Source organism: Syngnathus typhle, linkage group LG8 (assembly GCF_033458585.1).
Source record: "Syngnathus typhle isolate RoL2023-S1 ecotype Sweden linkage group LG8, RoL_Styp_1.0, whole genome shotgun sequence".
NCBI lineage: Eukaryota > Metazoa > Chordata > Actinopteri > Syngnathiformes > Syngnathidae > Syngnathus > Syngnathus typhle.
Window position 1 is genome coordinate 10,742,026 of NC_083745.1, and position 15,795 is coordinate 10,757,820.

The 15,795-nt window shown below is 39.8% G+C and overlaps 2 protein-coding genes across 4 annotated transcripts; both read left to right on the top strand.

Moving 5' to 3' along the window:
- Positions 1-600: 600 nt before the first annotated feature.
- fam83ha (family with sequence similarity 83 member Ha) lies at positions 601-12,246 on the top strand. 3 transcript variants are annotated; one of them, XM_061285225.1, is made up of 6 exons: positions 601-787; positions 4,629-5,080; positions 5,157-5,321; positions 7,107-7,231; positions 7,368-10,758; positions 10,852-12,246. In XM_061285225.1, the coding sequence occupies exons 2-6, from the start codon at positions 4,637-4,639 to the stop codon at positions 10,861-10,863; spliced, it is 4,137 nt and encodes a 1,378-aa protein (XP_061141209.1). In that variant the 5' UTR covers positions 601-787; positions 4,629-4,636; the 3' UTR covers positions 10,864-12,246. The 3 variants fall into 3 exon arrangements, with proteins under 3 accessions (XP_061141209.1, XP_061141210.1, XP_061141208.1); XM_061285226.1 differs by having other exon boundaries at positions 4,633-5,080; XM_061285224.1 differs by lacking the exon at positions 601-787 and adding an exon at positions 3,557-3,826.
- A 142-nt stretch (positions 12,247-12,388) lies between these two features.
- On the top strand, positions 12,389-14,639 carry LOC133158216 (androgen-dependent TFPI-regulating protein). Its single transcript, XM_061285237.1, has 5 exons — positions 12,389-13,108; positions 13,181-13,306; positions 13,380-13,481; positions 13,559-13,674; positions 14,262-14,639. Exons 1-5 carry the CDS (start codon positions 12,956-12,958, stop codon positions 14,428-14,430), a joined length of 666 nt encoding a protein of 221 aa, XP_061141221.1. The 5' UTR covers positions 12,389-12,955; the 3' UTR covers positions 14,431-14,639.
- Positions 14,640-15,795: the final 1,156 nt, after the last annotated feature.

Sequence of the window (15,795 nt, forward strand, 5' to 3'; positions counted from 1 at the left end):
AATAAACAGCCTCTGGCAGATGCACGGCATAACCAGAAATATCACTGAAAGTATGAAAGGAACTATTTTGAACTGTAACATATTAATGTCTTTTAATTGTTATGCTTGCACTAAAAATAGGCCACAAGCATTTGCTCACCTTTGACCCGAATGAGGACAAACGCTATAGGTAATGTACGACTGATATCTTTACATCAAATGTGTATTGGAAGGAAATGATGTGCATCCTGTGAATGTCTTTGACATAGTGCAGGAAAGAACTTTCCGGAAATGTCTGCATCCACAGGATGTGTCTCTGCAAAACAGACAAAAGAACATAATCGAGAAAAAATGAAGGAAGACATCATGGCTAAATATAATGCTATGGACTGTTTACGATATCAGGCAGCCATTATGTAGTAAAGGTAAATCACTCAGCATTTTTTCATCAAGTTTTCATTTACATTTGAATAAGATAAGTGGTTCAATATAGCCCCTCCCCTTTTGTTCATTTGAAACACTGTTGCAGCTATCTCACACCCCCTTTTTTTCTTTTCTTTTCTTTTCTTTTCTTTTCTTTTCTTTTCTTTTCTTTTCTTTGTAACTAGAATGCTTGAGCTACAGTAGCCACACCTACCATGGGTTGCCACTTGTGGTGACAAGCATTTCAAAGTATGCAAGTTCATATGATTGCGAGCTAGAGAACAGAAAGTCAAACTGGAAATGTTTTGGGGTTAGTGTCGAAAAGGCTGACAGGATCACAGAATGAACTGTTTACTGATTTGGCACATCAGAGATTAAAAGGCAGGTAAGACATATAACTAACTTGGAATCATTCCACACCTACATGCTACTGTGACTGATACATGGTTGACATACATTCCACACTAACGATAGCCCTCAATGTGTGATCTGGTTTTGCAATCTTTTTTGTTTTTAATCTCTTCCAGTAAGTGAGATGAGTTTATCTGGTTAAACACCTCCAAGTTCATTACTTGACAGTAAAATGGATTATATCTTAGAAACACCAGATATTGTGGAAATGCAATCGTGTGTGGAATTTGGTATGGCCTCTCCAAGTGACACATTGTGAAACAATTTTTTCTTTCTATGAAGATGCTAGTCAAAGTTCAAGATATCTGGCTTTTGAGTGGTTTGGCTGTAATGCAAAGTTTACACTTCATTATATATATGTAAAGCTTCAGGTTCCCTATAAAGGAAAAATGTGAACACTTGCATGTCTTTGTTCAATTTCATAGAATTAGAATGATTTTTTAAAGTTCTTTAAGTAGTTGTGAAATCCCATCAGATCAAGTTGCAACTAGTTCGCAGAGACAGTCCTTTTTTCTCCCCTCATGATTTCACATGTGATAAATGTTGAGCCGTGGCAAAAGGCTGTGAGTCACTGAAACCTTTTAAAATTGTATTTAGTTTTGTTGTTGTGTCTTACTCTCCGGCCTTCCTCCCACACGCCAAAAAGTTAAATCAAAATGATTGTTTGTCTATAGGTGCATAGCGAGTGATTGGCAATCAGTGCACGATATACCTCCACGGATTTTGACTCCATCTCAGCCTTGTTGTTTTTGTGACGTAGAAAATGAATGGATGGACTCTGCATCATTGTGTGACTTCCACTTTCTTGGTCTCTCTATTTGTGTATAACCTCATCTCCAGGAGAACGGTGCCGTTGCACAAAAGGCTTCACCCAGTAATGAATCTCACAGCTGCACGTGCTTCCTTCTCTCTTTTGTTTTCCAATGTCACATTTCCTACTGTAGCTTTAAAAAGCACCAGAAATAGATTTACAATACTTCACGTACAATAACAGTAGGAGATCCCCTGACTAACGATGGACAGCTAAAATTTTCATCATGCTAGCCTTAAAAAAAAAAAGGCCTTGTGTATCATCTTGTGATGCTTGATATTTTATTAGACATTTATAAGTGTCTTTAATGCAGAAAAAATGCATTCTTGTTATTTACAGTATTATCCATCCATCCACTTTCTACATTTGTCCTCGTGAGGGTCAAAGGTGAGCTGGATGTTCTAGCTTAGTGTTTGATGCTTCATAACCAAAGCTATCAGTCACACAGTCATTGACTAAATACCAAATGTATGTTTTGCTCTGAGCCACAGCGTTCACAAGGGTCCAATAGTGCACGGTGCGCCTTGGTATGTAGCGTAGCAACTATCTATGAACAGTATGAAAACATTTTTGGGGGGCGCTAGAAAGGAACAATAAGGGATTGTTTCCACATCACCACTTTGCCAGATAGCATGCATCACTTGCTTTACTTTTGTTATATCATAGTCCATCACAAGGCATGGCTATTTTCGCTCACAGGCAATATCAAAACATTTGGTCTCTACCTCTCGCTCCTTCTATGGTTCAAACAAAACATGCAGACATGGTGCTTAACTTCTTGGATTCCAAATTCCTAGATGTTTAATCAGAGAAGATGCATCATCCTTGGTCAATGGCCATTGTCGTACGTAATTGTTTATGTTGCATGAAAAGTAAATGAAGATTCAAAGTTGACAGCACTTAAACACTGTGAGCTATTTCTGTGTGATGTTTATAGAAATACATCTTCACAGATAGTTTAAGAGTGTTGCCTTTTATTTGTAATGTACACCATGGCGCACATGCATAATTTAATGAAGCTGCTTTTTTTTCAGGCTCCTGAAAGGTTGACATGTTTTATCTGAAGTGAACGTTATAGGCGTTATGTTCTCGTTCCTCTCTCACTGTATGATTTATTTTAAAGTTGTGAACGTGCACTGCATGGTAATTTGAAAAGTGCTGCATTGGCTTCCAGTTTGTGAGTTTGATCCTCCCACTCGTGTTAATTAATTGCTTTTGTTTGTACGAAGGCATGCATTTGTGTACGCTAAAGCTACCATGGTAATGGCCTCTTCTCTCAGTGTGGTTGAAATTCGGTTTCTGAAGGAGGAAAAAAAAGCACATTGTTTGGATTTTGCTGCCCAAGTAGCATGAATACAGTAAGTGTGGCTTCTTTATGCAAACGGGAAGGAATGAAATGCATACAACCTTTTGTGTTCATTTCCTTGAAGAGCATGACTATTTATCTGTGCAAAACTTTATTGTAAGTAGCCAGAAAAAAAATAATCAGATTTACTCCTCATCTGGGTTGAAAGAGAGACCATGTTTATAACCAATAAATACAGTATATAAAATGTATTGATTGTTTTACCGGTTAATCGAAGAATCCGATATTTAAAAACCTGTTCTAATTTCCATCCCTTTATTAAAAATCAAGATATTACAGTAATCCCTCGTTTATCGCGGATAACCCGCGATAAGTGAAATCCACGAAGTACGGTCAAGTAGCTTCCTAAAAACACACACACACAGACAGACAGACAGACACACAGACAGACAGAGAGAGAGAGAGAGAGAGAGAGAGAGAGAGAGAGAGAGAGAGAGAGAGAGAGAGAGAGAGAGAGAGAGAGAGAGAGAGAGAGAGAGAGAGAGAGAGAGAGAGAGAGAGAGAGAGAGAGAGAGAGAGAGAGAGAGAGAGAGAGAGAGAGAGAGAGAGAGAGAGAGAGAGAGAGAGAGAGAGAGAGAGAGGGCGGCGCTCGGTTGACCCCCTGCACTTCTCGCTTTTAGCTCACTAGTCGTCTACATGCCTACAGCGCGACAATAAACTGGTTTAACTAGGCGACAGGCAAAAAAAAAAAAAGACGATGTGTCAGAACACTTTCGGCAGGTTCCTCTTTTCTTAGGGGCGCGACTGGCAAGGCAGCGACCGGAAACACGGCAAAATGGCCCGTTTCGAGTTCAAAGGACGAGAACCGTGACGATGATTTGACGTTAGTTTGCTCAGTAAGTTTACCGATTAACGTTGCGCGTACTTGTTTTGTTTGTGTGTTGGTGAGCTATGTGTGTTGTGACATAATGGAGTCTAACGTATGGCCCCAAAAAAAATTGCCAACGTTTTTACCTGTTAGTCGTCATAACAGATGGGTGACAGAAACATAACTTTTAAACATGGAGTCTTGCGAGCGCCGTTCGCTCGCCTATTTGTACCGTATTCGTCCGTCTGGCTGTCGATTTTTAAATTTTTCACTGGACTTTTTTTGGGGTGGCCAGCGGCTAAAGAGTGTTTTTTGGTAAACTCGCGAATGGAGTCTCGTGTTTTGGGCCAGAGGGAGGAGCCGCACCCATAACTATCCTGGACTGGAATTTCATCTCTTCTCATTCATTTGACTTAATTGTAGGAAAACAGAGTGAAGAAACTTACATAAGTTTACAAAGTTACATATTATTCCTCATTCTAGTTTGAAAATATGTTGTTGCCTATAACAGTGTTGGAACAATTGCGGTATTACTATATTTGGAAAACGATAAGGGTTCAGTGGACTACTTTCAGTATTATCTCTAATATCTGGAATCAATGTTGTGATATCTGATGTAAATACTAACATTGAATGTCACTCACGATTGTTCTTAAAATGTTGGTGTCAAAATGGCCTCTGTAGAAGGTAAAAAAAAAGCCTATACTAGTGCCTATTTTTTATTTAGATCTGTATTTTAATGGTAGTATTGTTTTGTACCTTACAATATGTGTTGCACATGTGAGGCATTTAAATGATTGTGGGTTTTTTTGCCCTCACCATCTCCTCAGCCAGCAGTATGGCACGTCGCTCTCAATGTTCTTCTGCCGGGGATAATCCCCTGCACCCCAACTACCTTCCTCCTCACTATCGGGAAGAGTATCGTCTGGCAATTGATGCACTGATTGAGGAAAATGTGGAAGGATATTATGAGTTCCTCCAAAAGGCAGATGTGGTGGATTTCCTGGCTACACCTGAGATCCAATATATTCAGAGTTCAGCATACCTTCCTCAGCAGGCCACCTACCAGGAGCAAAACTTTCTCGAGAGTGGAGAAGACAGCTCCTCGGATACATACTGGCCAATACACTCGGACCTGGATGCCCCTGGCCTGGATCTTGGCTGGCCTCAGCTGCATCTTTTTGGTGGACCCACGGAGGTCACCACTCTGGTTAACCCTCCTGAGCCTGACATGCCAAGTATCAAGGAGCAGGCCCGGCGACTTATCAAGAATGCTCAGCAGGTTGTTCTTTGTTGATTTTTTTATGGCAGCATGAATGACCCTCACAGTGTTGTCATATGTGTTTTTGTTTCCACAGGTTATTGCCATAGTGATGGACATGTTTACTGATGTTGACATATTTGCCGACATTTTGAATGCAGCCATGAGAAACGTCGCCATCTATATTCTTTTAGACGAGCAGAACGTGCATTATTTCACGAACATGGTGTCCAACTGCAGAGTAAATCTACAGAGTATCCAAGTGAGTCATTTAAAGCCACACAATATACATTATTATTACTTTGGAAACGAAAGAAACTACAGGGTCCTGCAAAATGATCTGACACGTTTGTAGGTTTCATAAAATGCAAGTAAATTAAAGAAACAAAAAAGGTTGTTTTTTCGAAAAGTACATGTAATGCCGTTTTGTTTCATTTAATTCTCGCTTCGTTTTCGAATAATGTTATTTTGGTCTTACCGCTGCCACCATTTTCTGGAGTTCTGGCAGTGCGAGGTCGGCCGGTTGATTTTCGTTTCAATGCTGATCCACCGGGTCTGAAGTTAGTAACCCATAACAAGATCGTGTTTCGAGCAGGTACAGGATCATGTCTACCAAGTCTGAAGCGCAAACGGAACGCTCGTTGTGTGTTACAGATTCGTTCTTTATAAACGTTCCCACAATGAAAGCGCGATGCTCACCGGTTAAATTTATGTTACGAAACAAAATAACATTATTCGAAAATGAAATGAAACAAAACAAAATGGCGTTATAGGTATGTAAAAATTCTTTAATTGATTTGCATCTTATTAAACCTACAAATATGTCAGATCATTTTGCCGTACCCTGTATAATTGACTTGTTAGCAGCAACTGCTGTTTATCTGAAGTATAAGAAGAACTACAATTCATGTTCACACAGATTAAAAAAATGAGCAGGTTTGGGCATGGACCTGGCCTTCAACATTGTAGCCTAATTGTGTGAGAGAAAGGAGCATAATTAGCGTTGTAAACATCCGACAACAATAGCAAAGCAGGAAGAAGTTGTTGAAATAACTCACTGAGCCATAGTTATGTGTGGCCAGTATTACAAGTGTATCATGCAATCATTTTCCCCCGGTTTCTTTTTTTTTTTTTTAATCAAATAATTGTGATTAGGGTTAGGTGATGTTGCACTCACCAACCTTATTTTTTTTTCTTTAAACTGATTTGGTTGCTTGTTTGGTAATTTCAGACATAAAAAGTCTACACACCACTGTTCAAATATTTTTTGTTTTATAGGAAATGAAAACAAGATGACTCATTTCAAAACATTACCCACCATTAATGTCATCTATAAACTATCCACTTTTCTTTAAAGCTTTTGAAGAGTGTAAATATCATTTACTAGCAACTAAGACAACATGGCTGCACAAGTGTGCGTAAACATCTTAGCAGTAACTGTGTTCCAAATTCGTCACTCGCATTCAAACTAATTTGAATGAAAGTCAGAACATATCTGCCACCACTTTTAACATCTCTGATGTTCAGTTCAGATGTTCTACTTATTTTTAGTCACATCTTACGAGCCATGCTCTAAATTGCATGCAGGCAAATGTGTTATCATCCGATGACAGCAAGGTTGAACTTTTCAGCCAGAATACCAAAAGGTATGAAAGGCGCAAATTAGGGCTGGACAATATATAGTGATATTGTGATATCAGCCCATGCAATATGTTTCTTATGGAATTGTATGTTTATGAATCTGAATTTTACCAGTCTGATGCACACTTAAATATGCATCACCATCCAATAGTAATAGGTGAACATTATCTTGGGTAATTTCAATTAATTAGCCAAGAAAACTTTAAGATTGCTTTTTTTCTGCATGATTTTTTTAATGATTTCATTAGGAAAGATAAATGTTATTTCTTCAGGACCATGTTAAATATTACAGTAATATCAATATTGCAATATTCAATCACCATATTGCATATTTTTGCGATATTGTGCAGCCCAAGCCCCATTCTGTTTTAATCTGAATACAAACACTACAATATTTCTTTTGCAGTGTCTACGTGTAAGAACTGTATCTGGCATCACTTATCACTGCCGCTCAGGGAAATCCTTCAAAGGTCAGATGATGGATCGCTTCTTGTTGACAGACTGCAGGGCCGTACTGAGTGGGAACTACAGGTACTTGATACAATTAAAAAATAAGGTGTTTATCTTGCAATGAAATGTGTTGACACATCACTTAGCACGTGTTTGTCCAAATGACCTTGGAAGACTGAACATTTATTAACATAGTATTTATTTTGCTTCTGCACAGCTTCATGTGGTCTTTTGAGAAACTACATCGCTGCATGGCACATCTTTTCCTTGGACAGCTTGTATCGACTTTTGATGAAGAGTTTCGGATCCTCTTTGCTCAGTCACAACCATTATTGACTGATGGGCCTGCTGCCATGGAAGACCTTGGCCTTTTACAAAAAAGGCAATACCCAAGTAAAATAACTTCACTTGTGTACAGAGAGCCCAGAAAGTTTCTACCAATGGACATGCCTCATGCAGATGATTGGACTAAACCATCATATGATGAACAAATGGAAACTGACTGGAGAATGTCACACTTGAAAAGAAATGACTCTTTCCATGGTCCTGTTGATATGTACAGTCAGCAAGGACACTCCAAGTTTCCAATGATGGAAAACCCCGCTTTGAAACGCAACATTTATGCTGAAGGTGTTACCGGCAGGTACAATTACCCATTCCCGACTCAACCAGCAGCAGACCTTGAGGCCCGGGGAAGGCTGTTTCACAGGGGGCAGCAGAAAATTGTGGGCCCAGGTCCTGAAGTTGGCCCTGAGAAATTCTGGGGCCAAAACTATCATTCTGCAGATCAGTATTCTGAACCAGGCTTACCACAAGAGATGGAGCCATTCGATAACTTTGACCCTGTGCTTAACTATTTATCATCCACCAGGAATGTGGACTTTGAGCAGGTCTCAGAGAAATTACAACCTCCTGCAGATTTGGCTTCAAGTTTATCTCAGCCTACATTGGATGATAAACAGTTTTTACAGGAGTCCAACGCTGACCGGAAAGACCCCATGGTAAAGCGGGGTTTAAGGAACTGGAGAATTAACTCCTTCCTTAGTGCACATGATATTCCAGGGGATGAAGGCCTGCCATCGATGCCGCCTCAGGCAACAGATCCTTTCGAGGAGCCATCCATCACGGTTCAGCCAACAGAGTTATCCATTCCTAAAATCCCAAATGTCCGAGAGTTTAAAATTCCTGTCGTACCGAGAGTAAGTCAGTTGCCATGTTATGCCAAAACTTTTGCATTGGAACCAGAGCAGTCAAATAAATTGTCAGAAGAAAGTACCGCTGGGCCAGCTGACACCAAAACAACACCAAGTCCCTCCGAATCATCATCAACAACTGAAGGGGAGAAACTAGAAGAGGCTGAACAAAAGGAACCGACCGCTTTTCGGAAGGAAGAGGCATTTAGGAGAAAATATAATCCAGCAATGCCAAGAAGCTCAAGATTAAGATCATCTCTGATATTTAACTCTTTAGAGCAACATACAGCAGGACAACAAGATGACGAGAGTGACAAAAATGAGGGCGATCAGACAAAACTACCATTTGCTTCCCAGGTTTTTGGACAAAGAAGGTCAGCCGCAAGAGAAGCTTTCGGATGGACTCGTTACCTAAAGTCGTTCGATAGCTCTGCCCCGGAAGCATCCAAGCAAGAGGCAAATGATAAACCACAGGATAAAGATTTATCAAAGGAAGATTTAAAGAGTTCCTCAGAAAATCTCGAGGTACAACATCCAGATATTGAACAAGCAAAGGTTTCTCCATCACCATCCAGATTGAAGCGGTCTGAATCTGATATGTTAAAAAGTGATCAAGCACCCAAGTCTTCGGTGGACAAGATGTCATCTGTCGATATGAGTGATCCTGATAAGAGATTCGTGTTTTTCAAAGAGCTGGCAGCAAAACGCAAAGCTGCTAGGGCTGCAGAAGCTGAGAAGAAAGCCACGAAGACTGAAAAGAAAACACCAACTGATCCTGTCAGTGATGGCCCAAATGATGGAAGGAAAGATGAGAAGACTTCCCAACTGTCAATGTCACCAAGTGTTACGTCAACAGATTTAAGTAAAACAAAATCTACAGAGCCACCTGTTGATGTCAGTCACCAGGCAAAGAAGCAAGAGGGCCAGGTCAGTAATCTAACCGTTATCTCCCAAAGCTCAAAACGTGAGCAGCCAACTGATTTAAAAAAGGTAGAATTGGGGAACACCCAAACGGCAGCATCTTTATCTGTTTCTGCAGAAACAGAGACTCATCAGTGTGAATCGGAAGATCCAGAGCTTCACAAAGCTTCCTTGAGTGAGTGTAGCTCTGGTTACCAATCCATGATAACAAAAGAACCACATGCTAATCTTCCATCGCCTAAGCCTAGCACTGATAAAAGCTTATCACCGGTTCTTACTCCCACCACGGGGGATTCAGCATCATCTCCTGCATCTAACATCCAAACTCGAGACTCATCACAGGTCAAGAGCAATGTGGTTTCTCTTTCTCTGGCACCACAATCTAGCAAAGTAGCGCAGCCAGATGCAAAAAACTCTAACTCTGAAAACACTGCTTTCATTCGTGGCCATCAAAGCACATCCAGTCCTCATGACTCTAACATAGACTCACCTAGTATGCAGTCCCTAACTGACAAAATACACCTGGAAAAATCTATCAGTGCCTCCCCTCCTCGTCCCACCCAATCTACAGAGGAAGCCAATTTGAAGAAGAAACAAGCAGTGGCTGCTCAAGACCAAAACGTTCCTGTAGATGAGTCTGGGGTGTCACCCATTGGTGCCCTCTCATCTCCCAGACAAGACAAAGGGGATGTCCCACTGGAATCCAATATATTTGGCTTTCATATTCATTCTAAATCTGACCGAAAAGAAGACTCTTCTCAAGAGCAATTAAAGCAAACAACTTCCCCGACTGACACTAACCTGGAAGGATCGTCAACTCCTGCTGTTCCAGATTTATGTTCATCTGTGTTGGTTCAGTCTGTTTCGCCTACTCACGCCGAAAGTACAACGCCAACATTACATGGATCTCCAGACACCAACTTTTTAACCAATGGGAATCCAAACGACAGAAAGAAAATAACAATGCACCCTACCTCAGTTGACACATCTGTTCCGACGGTGCCAGCACCTCTTGATAGCATTAGCATGGATTATCAAAATGATGTCAGCAAAGATTTGAAATCGCCTACAGTTTTTGAAAATAAAATGGAGGACAGTGAAAGAATAAATGAACCAACAGGGCAAAGTAAATGTTCAGGAACGACAGCAGTGGACGGGCTACCATCACAGCTATCCAAGCAGCCAAAGTCAAGCCAGTCTCGCTACCACTCATCAACTGCCGGCGTGCTCTCGAGCAGCAACCTCCGAGATGATACCAAGTTGCTGCTCGAACAAATTTCGGCAAATAGCCAAAGCAGGAATGAGTCTACAAAGGAGTCACCCGTCACTGATGATGAGAAAGAAGATGAAGCTGACAAAAATGCCAAGAGGGAAAAAGAAAGAGAGAGCGGGTCACTAAGCAGCGACATGACAAATTTGTCTCAGGACCGTGACAAGCTGCTGGAGAGGCTTCAAAATATGAGGAAGGAGAGGAAAGTTTACAGTCGCTTTGATGTAAGCTGAATTATTCTTCAAATATTTTTCACACATTAAGATTTGTGCTCACCTCTATAAACAAAAACAATTTTTTCCCCCTCTCCCTTTTAGATGACTTCTTAACTGGGATCCAGAGAGAAAGCCGCGAGAAAAGATTAGAGACTGAAGTACAGCAGAAAGCTGACAAAGACGTTTGACATGATCAGTAAAGACCAATAGGGTAGGGGTTCTATTTGTCAATCACTATCACTTAAGTCAGCGTGGCGGTTGACAGCGCACATGTAATATGTGGTAAACGGTTTTAAAGACATGGATGAGTAAAGTGCAATTTGTTACAAGTGACTATTTGAGGAGCCTGGGCTTTTTATGACATTACTCTCCACAGTACTTTGTCCAGAATGAACTTGTTTAGAATCATGATCATAAGAGCCTTGCCCTGGTTTTATAACATGGCGGTGTTCAAAAATATACTATGTTGATAAAAACAAGATTTGCCAATTGGCTGGATGAACTCTAAAATTTCCACAGTAAATAGAAATCAATTCGATCCAATCAGACATTAATTCTTAGTGCAGAAACAGAACTTGTTGTAAAGTATCTTCTGCCATCTAGCGGGTTTTCTTGTAACTACAGGCCCCCCACGTCAACAGCGTTGTTCTCATAACTAAATGTTACCGCATTTGGTGACTTGTTGGAAGTGTGATAGAATGACATATTGCCTCATTTACATATTTCAGCAGCAGTCGTGGTATTCTGCTCATGTACGTTCCTTTTAAACTTGGCTTTCTCCGCAATACACAAGCAGGCATTTGTAAAATTAAGAAAGACATATAAACCTGCTTGCTGGTTTAGAATTAGAATTTACAATGCCAATACTGTATAGTTATCTTAATGCTATTTAGAAAAGGTATTTAGTCCAATAATAATAATCACGCGTTGGAAACATGAGGACCGTAAGTGTGATAGAAGCAATCACATCTTAAACCTGATTTATCTTAGATAAACTTTTCAGAATCGTCTCTTAGTTTTGTTGTTTTAACTGACTATAACGTGGCAATGAAGGTATTCATGAATAAATAAGCTCCACTTTTTAAGAAAGCAATTTGCATAAAAAATCTCCAGACTGTTCACTATCAGATTATTGCAATGCCATATTTGTGTGTGTGTGTTATAATGTCTGAACAGCTTTGTCACATTATTGGTGTATTTTTGCAGCGTTTGAGTCATCCATATTACTGTCGTAGCAATAAGAAAACATGTTCCTTAAAGGACCTCAAAGCCTGACCATGTACAATGTTCATGTGGCGGTAAATGACAAACTTGTTTTATATTTTGTGATTGAAGAAACTGAGCTTTTGTGCCTTTGTATTCTTCTGAAATTGTGCCTTACCTATAAAACCTGTCAAATGAAACAAACTAACAAAATAGAATGATTTTAAAGATACTTTTAATGGATGTCTGGTCTTCTAGACAAAATGGAGAAAATAAATTGCTTTTAAAATGTCAGTATTGGATCTCAGTTTTAACTCAGGTGGTGTATATATACACATCCGCAGACCAATCCATTCATTATCATCTGCACTTGCACTCATACCTACAGGCTATTTGGGGTACTCAAATTTTGGGATGTGGGAGCAAGCCCATGTTGGCACAAGGAGAACATGCAAACTCTACACAGGGAGGGCCAGAGGTGAAATTGAACCCACACCCTCCGAACTGTGAGGCAGACATGCTAACCAGTTCACCACCGTGTGTGTGTGCGTGTGCACGTGTGTGTGTGAGCATTAGCATTAGCTCAAGATTAAAACATCTCAACGATTGCTTTCATGTGTGCGTTTTTTTCAATTGTTGAGGATTGTGCAATAATGACTTCATCATACTACCCTGCACACATGACAGATGCAAGACATTCAGGTTTTCCATGTTTAGCTTCAATCAGATACTCTGCCACGTACCTACCGTACTTATCGCTACATTATATTTGTCTGACAAAATGTGATCAAGCTCACCGAGCATATCATAGCCATTAAGTCACATGCTGCACAGCGCTGCTTATGAAAGACACACTCCTCTGCTGTAGTTCCTTAAGAACAGTGGGCCTCTTGTGTGTGCATTGCAGTGTGCTTTTGCACTAATCTTCTTTTCAATTTTCACGCTTCAACCTGCAGCTTTTATCAGCTTGTATTTTGCTTTGTGGAAATCAGTCTGTTATAAAATGACTTCAAGCCTGAAGAGAGTTTACCATATCAGCGTATTCGGCTGGTATGCTTTCGTTGTCATGACTTTGGCTGCTAAGGATGGTGAGGAATTACCACCTGGGATCTTTGCGTATGGGGGACCTTGGAAATACCTCACATTTTTGAACTTAGTAAGTACAATATCTTGTTTGGAAGAGCTGACATGTACAGACATATACGGTATCTTACTTGCTGTGTTTCAGATACTCCAAATGTTATTCTTTGGATTGACGGCCGTGAACGATCTTCAGCGTGGGGAAAAATCTGATAGCACACTGAAAAGATTTACAGATCTAATATTCTCTGTCTTTGCCTTCCCTGTAGGAATGGTGAGATATATACTTAGATTTTTTTTTTTTTAAATGTTACAGAACAAGTCAATACAACTTAAGTCTTTTTTAGTTTGTTGTTCTTCTCTTTTGGGCTCTATTTGCCTATGACAGAGAGTTGGTTTACCCGGCAACAATGGACGCCTTCATCCCTCCTTGGATTAACCACGCTATGGTCTGAAAAATTTATTTTCAACACTTTATACATGATTAATTCCCTTGTAATGACTCATTTCTGACCCGTTTTCTTAGCATACGTTTGTCTTTCCTTTGTTACTTGGAGAATTCCTGGTGCAGCCACATGCCTACCCACGAACAAAAAATGCACTGGCCACACTGGGATTAGTGGGTGTGGGTTACCTATTCTGGTAAGTGCCCAATCGCTATAATACAGACTGAAATGATAAAGAACTGAACTGCTGTTGTTGCAGCTTTGTTAATTTTCTGCTTAGGAAGTTTAAGATAGTGTTGTCCAACATCTGGACCATTTTAACTGTGTTTATTTAAAATGAACAGTAAATGTGTGTGTGTGTGTTTTTTTTTTTTGTACATTTTATCAAAGACACAGGTCTTGGGACAAAAAGGCAGCAGCATCTTTTTATGTGCGACAAAAATAAATAAGGATGACTTCACGTTTTTAATAAAGGCATTTGCGTCCTTTTATTTTTACAGGAAATAAATTGCAAATTTGCAGTTTTAATTCAAAAATTCATTCCTTTAAAAACAAAATTTTTTATAAAGCATTGGGTTGTCCCACTTTCTGTGACGTGATTACAAATTAATTTTTTTGTTAAAAAAACATTTAACAATCCAATGCAGCTGGTGTTTTAACCAACATGGCAGCCCACGTGATGTAAAATAATTACTATATTTTTGCCTGTGGGGAAAAAAACCAGTTCGACTGATCTGTGACAGTGAAACATTTTTTTCCCCTTCCTTCTTACATTCTCTGCAGGATTCTCTGGGTGCACGTCAAAGTGGGGATTTGGGTGTATCCCCTCCTTGGACATTTCAGTGCTGTTGGTCTGCTAGGCTTCTTTTGTTTTAACATGTCTTTGGTGTCATTAATCTACCTCCTCGGAGACAAACTCAACAGCCGCATGTGGGGGAAAAAACTTCACTGACAGAGGAAAAGACAACAGGGCTTTGATCATTTGTGTGTCTTTGTTTTTGTTTCAAAGGCAACAAACAACATTATTTACCATCTGCTAGCCATGATCAAGAATATTACAGTGTAAACAGCAAGTTCATAATCTCACTGGAAAGATTGGTGGCACTTTCTCTTTACAACAAAACCTAAAAAAAAATCTAAATAAAACAAGTTCCATAGACATCCTTTGTCTGATGTTTCTCGTCAAATCCAATCCTTTTTTTAATTGATAAAACTATGAATTGAAACAGCAGGAACCAAACTGTGGTAACCTTCTCTGCACGTCTAACGTCATTGTAAGGCAGTTCATCACGGATTCATCATTTTGACCTGTGTCGGAAGGAACTCCGGTAATTCAAAACACCATTCTAAATAGCCGGAGTTCGTGATCATTCAGTCACTATCTTCACCAACAGGACTTTTGTCGTGTTCTTGAATAATCGCGTGCATCTGTCCACGTCATCCGCCTCTGAGATCTCTGTAGCCTTTAAGATGGTGGAGGTAGTTTGGATCTGCATCCACCAGGCCTACTGAAAGGATCTTGGCCAATAAATGAAGATCTCCCTCACTCAAGTCCTTCCGTTGAAACACAAAAATATCAATTATTGAGTCTTATTATATGCACCAAGAGTCTTTTTTTTTTTAACAAACACTGACCTTGTTGCCGTTCGATTCCAATATCTGTGTTTTTTTAGGTTTATTTCCCTGTTAACGACAATCCATTTAAAACCTCAGCCATTGAACACATTTAATTGCAGAAAGTTATTTTGCTTCTAGTGTCAGTTTGTGAAAATCAATCAACACTGCAGAACACTATCATCAAGCTCAAGTGATCTAAACAAAAAGTAAAATCAATTTTAAGGTTCACTTGCCTCTGTAAGTCCTTTTGAGAAGCACATAATGATGACGAGAAGGCCCGCAACTGTCTGTTGGTTTGAACCGAAATGCTGCGGTCAGCATCACAAATGTAAGACTCAATTAGACATCAATAAATGAAATGTTTTTACTTACCATGAGCAAGTACAGCATTTCTCTTCTTGTTGCCCTGAATTGTTAAGAAAGAAATGCCTCCTGCTCTGAGTTGAGAGCACACTTAAATGGTTGAACCAAATGGAAGAACCCGCCAGACAGGATCTGTAACGTTTTCAATTCTTTCTCCCGTGAAAGGAATTCACATGCTTTTACGTAGGTGACTACGTAAAATAGGGTGTTGTTTCCATTTAAGTGTCATTGTTGTCCCGCTGTTATTGTTTTCCTCGTTTCTCAATAGTGGATTGCAGTAAGGAGGAGACTTGACTAATAATTTGACATTTAAAATATAATTGACACCCTAGGGGTG

What these genes read in the sequence shown, in the direction of transcription:
- fam83ha (XM_061285225.1), top strand. Translation starts at nt 4,637, where the DNA reads ATGGCACGTCGCTCTCAATGTTCTTCTGCCGGGGATAATCCCCTGCAC. An exon ending in TTATCAAGAATGCTCAGCAG is followed by an intron (nt 5,081 to 5,156) that starts GTTGTTCTTTGT and finishes TTGTTTCCACAG; the next exon opens with GTTATTGCCATAGTGATGGA. An exon ending in TAAATCTACAGAGTATCCAA is followed by an intron (nt 5,322 to 7,106) that starts GTGAGTCATTTA and finishes TTTCTTTTGCAG; the next exon opens with TGTCTACGTGTAAGAACTGT.
- LOC133158216 (XM_061285237.1), top strand. Translation starts at nt 12,956, where the DNA reads ATGACTTCAAGCCTGAAGAGAGTTTACCATATCAGCGTATTCGGCTGG. An exon ending in CTTGGATTAACCACGCTATG is followed by an intron (nt 13,482 to 13,558) that starts GTCTGAAAAATT and finishes CCGTTTTCTTAG; the next exon opens with CATACGTTTGTCTTTCCTTT. An exon ending in GGTGTGGGTTACCTATTCTG is followed by an intron (nt 13,675 to 14,261) that starts GTAAGTGCCCAA and finishes CATTCTCTGCAG; the next exon opens with GATTCTCTGGGTGCACGTCA.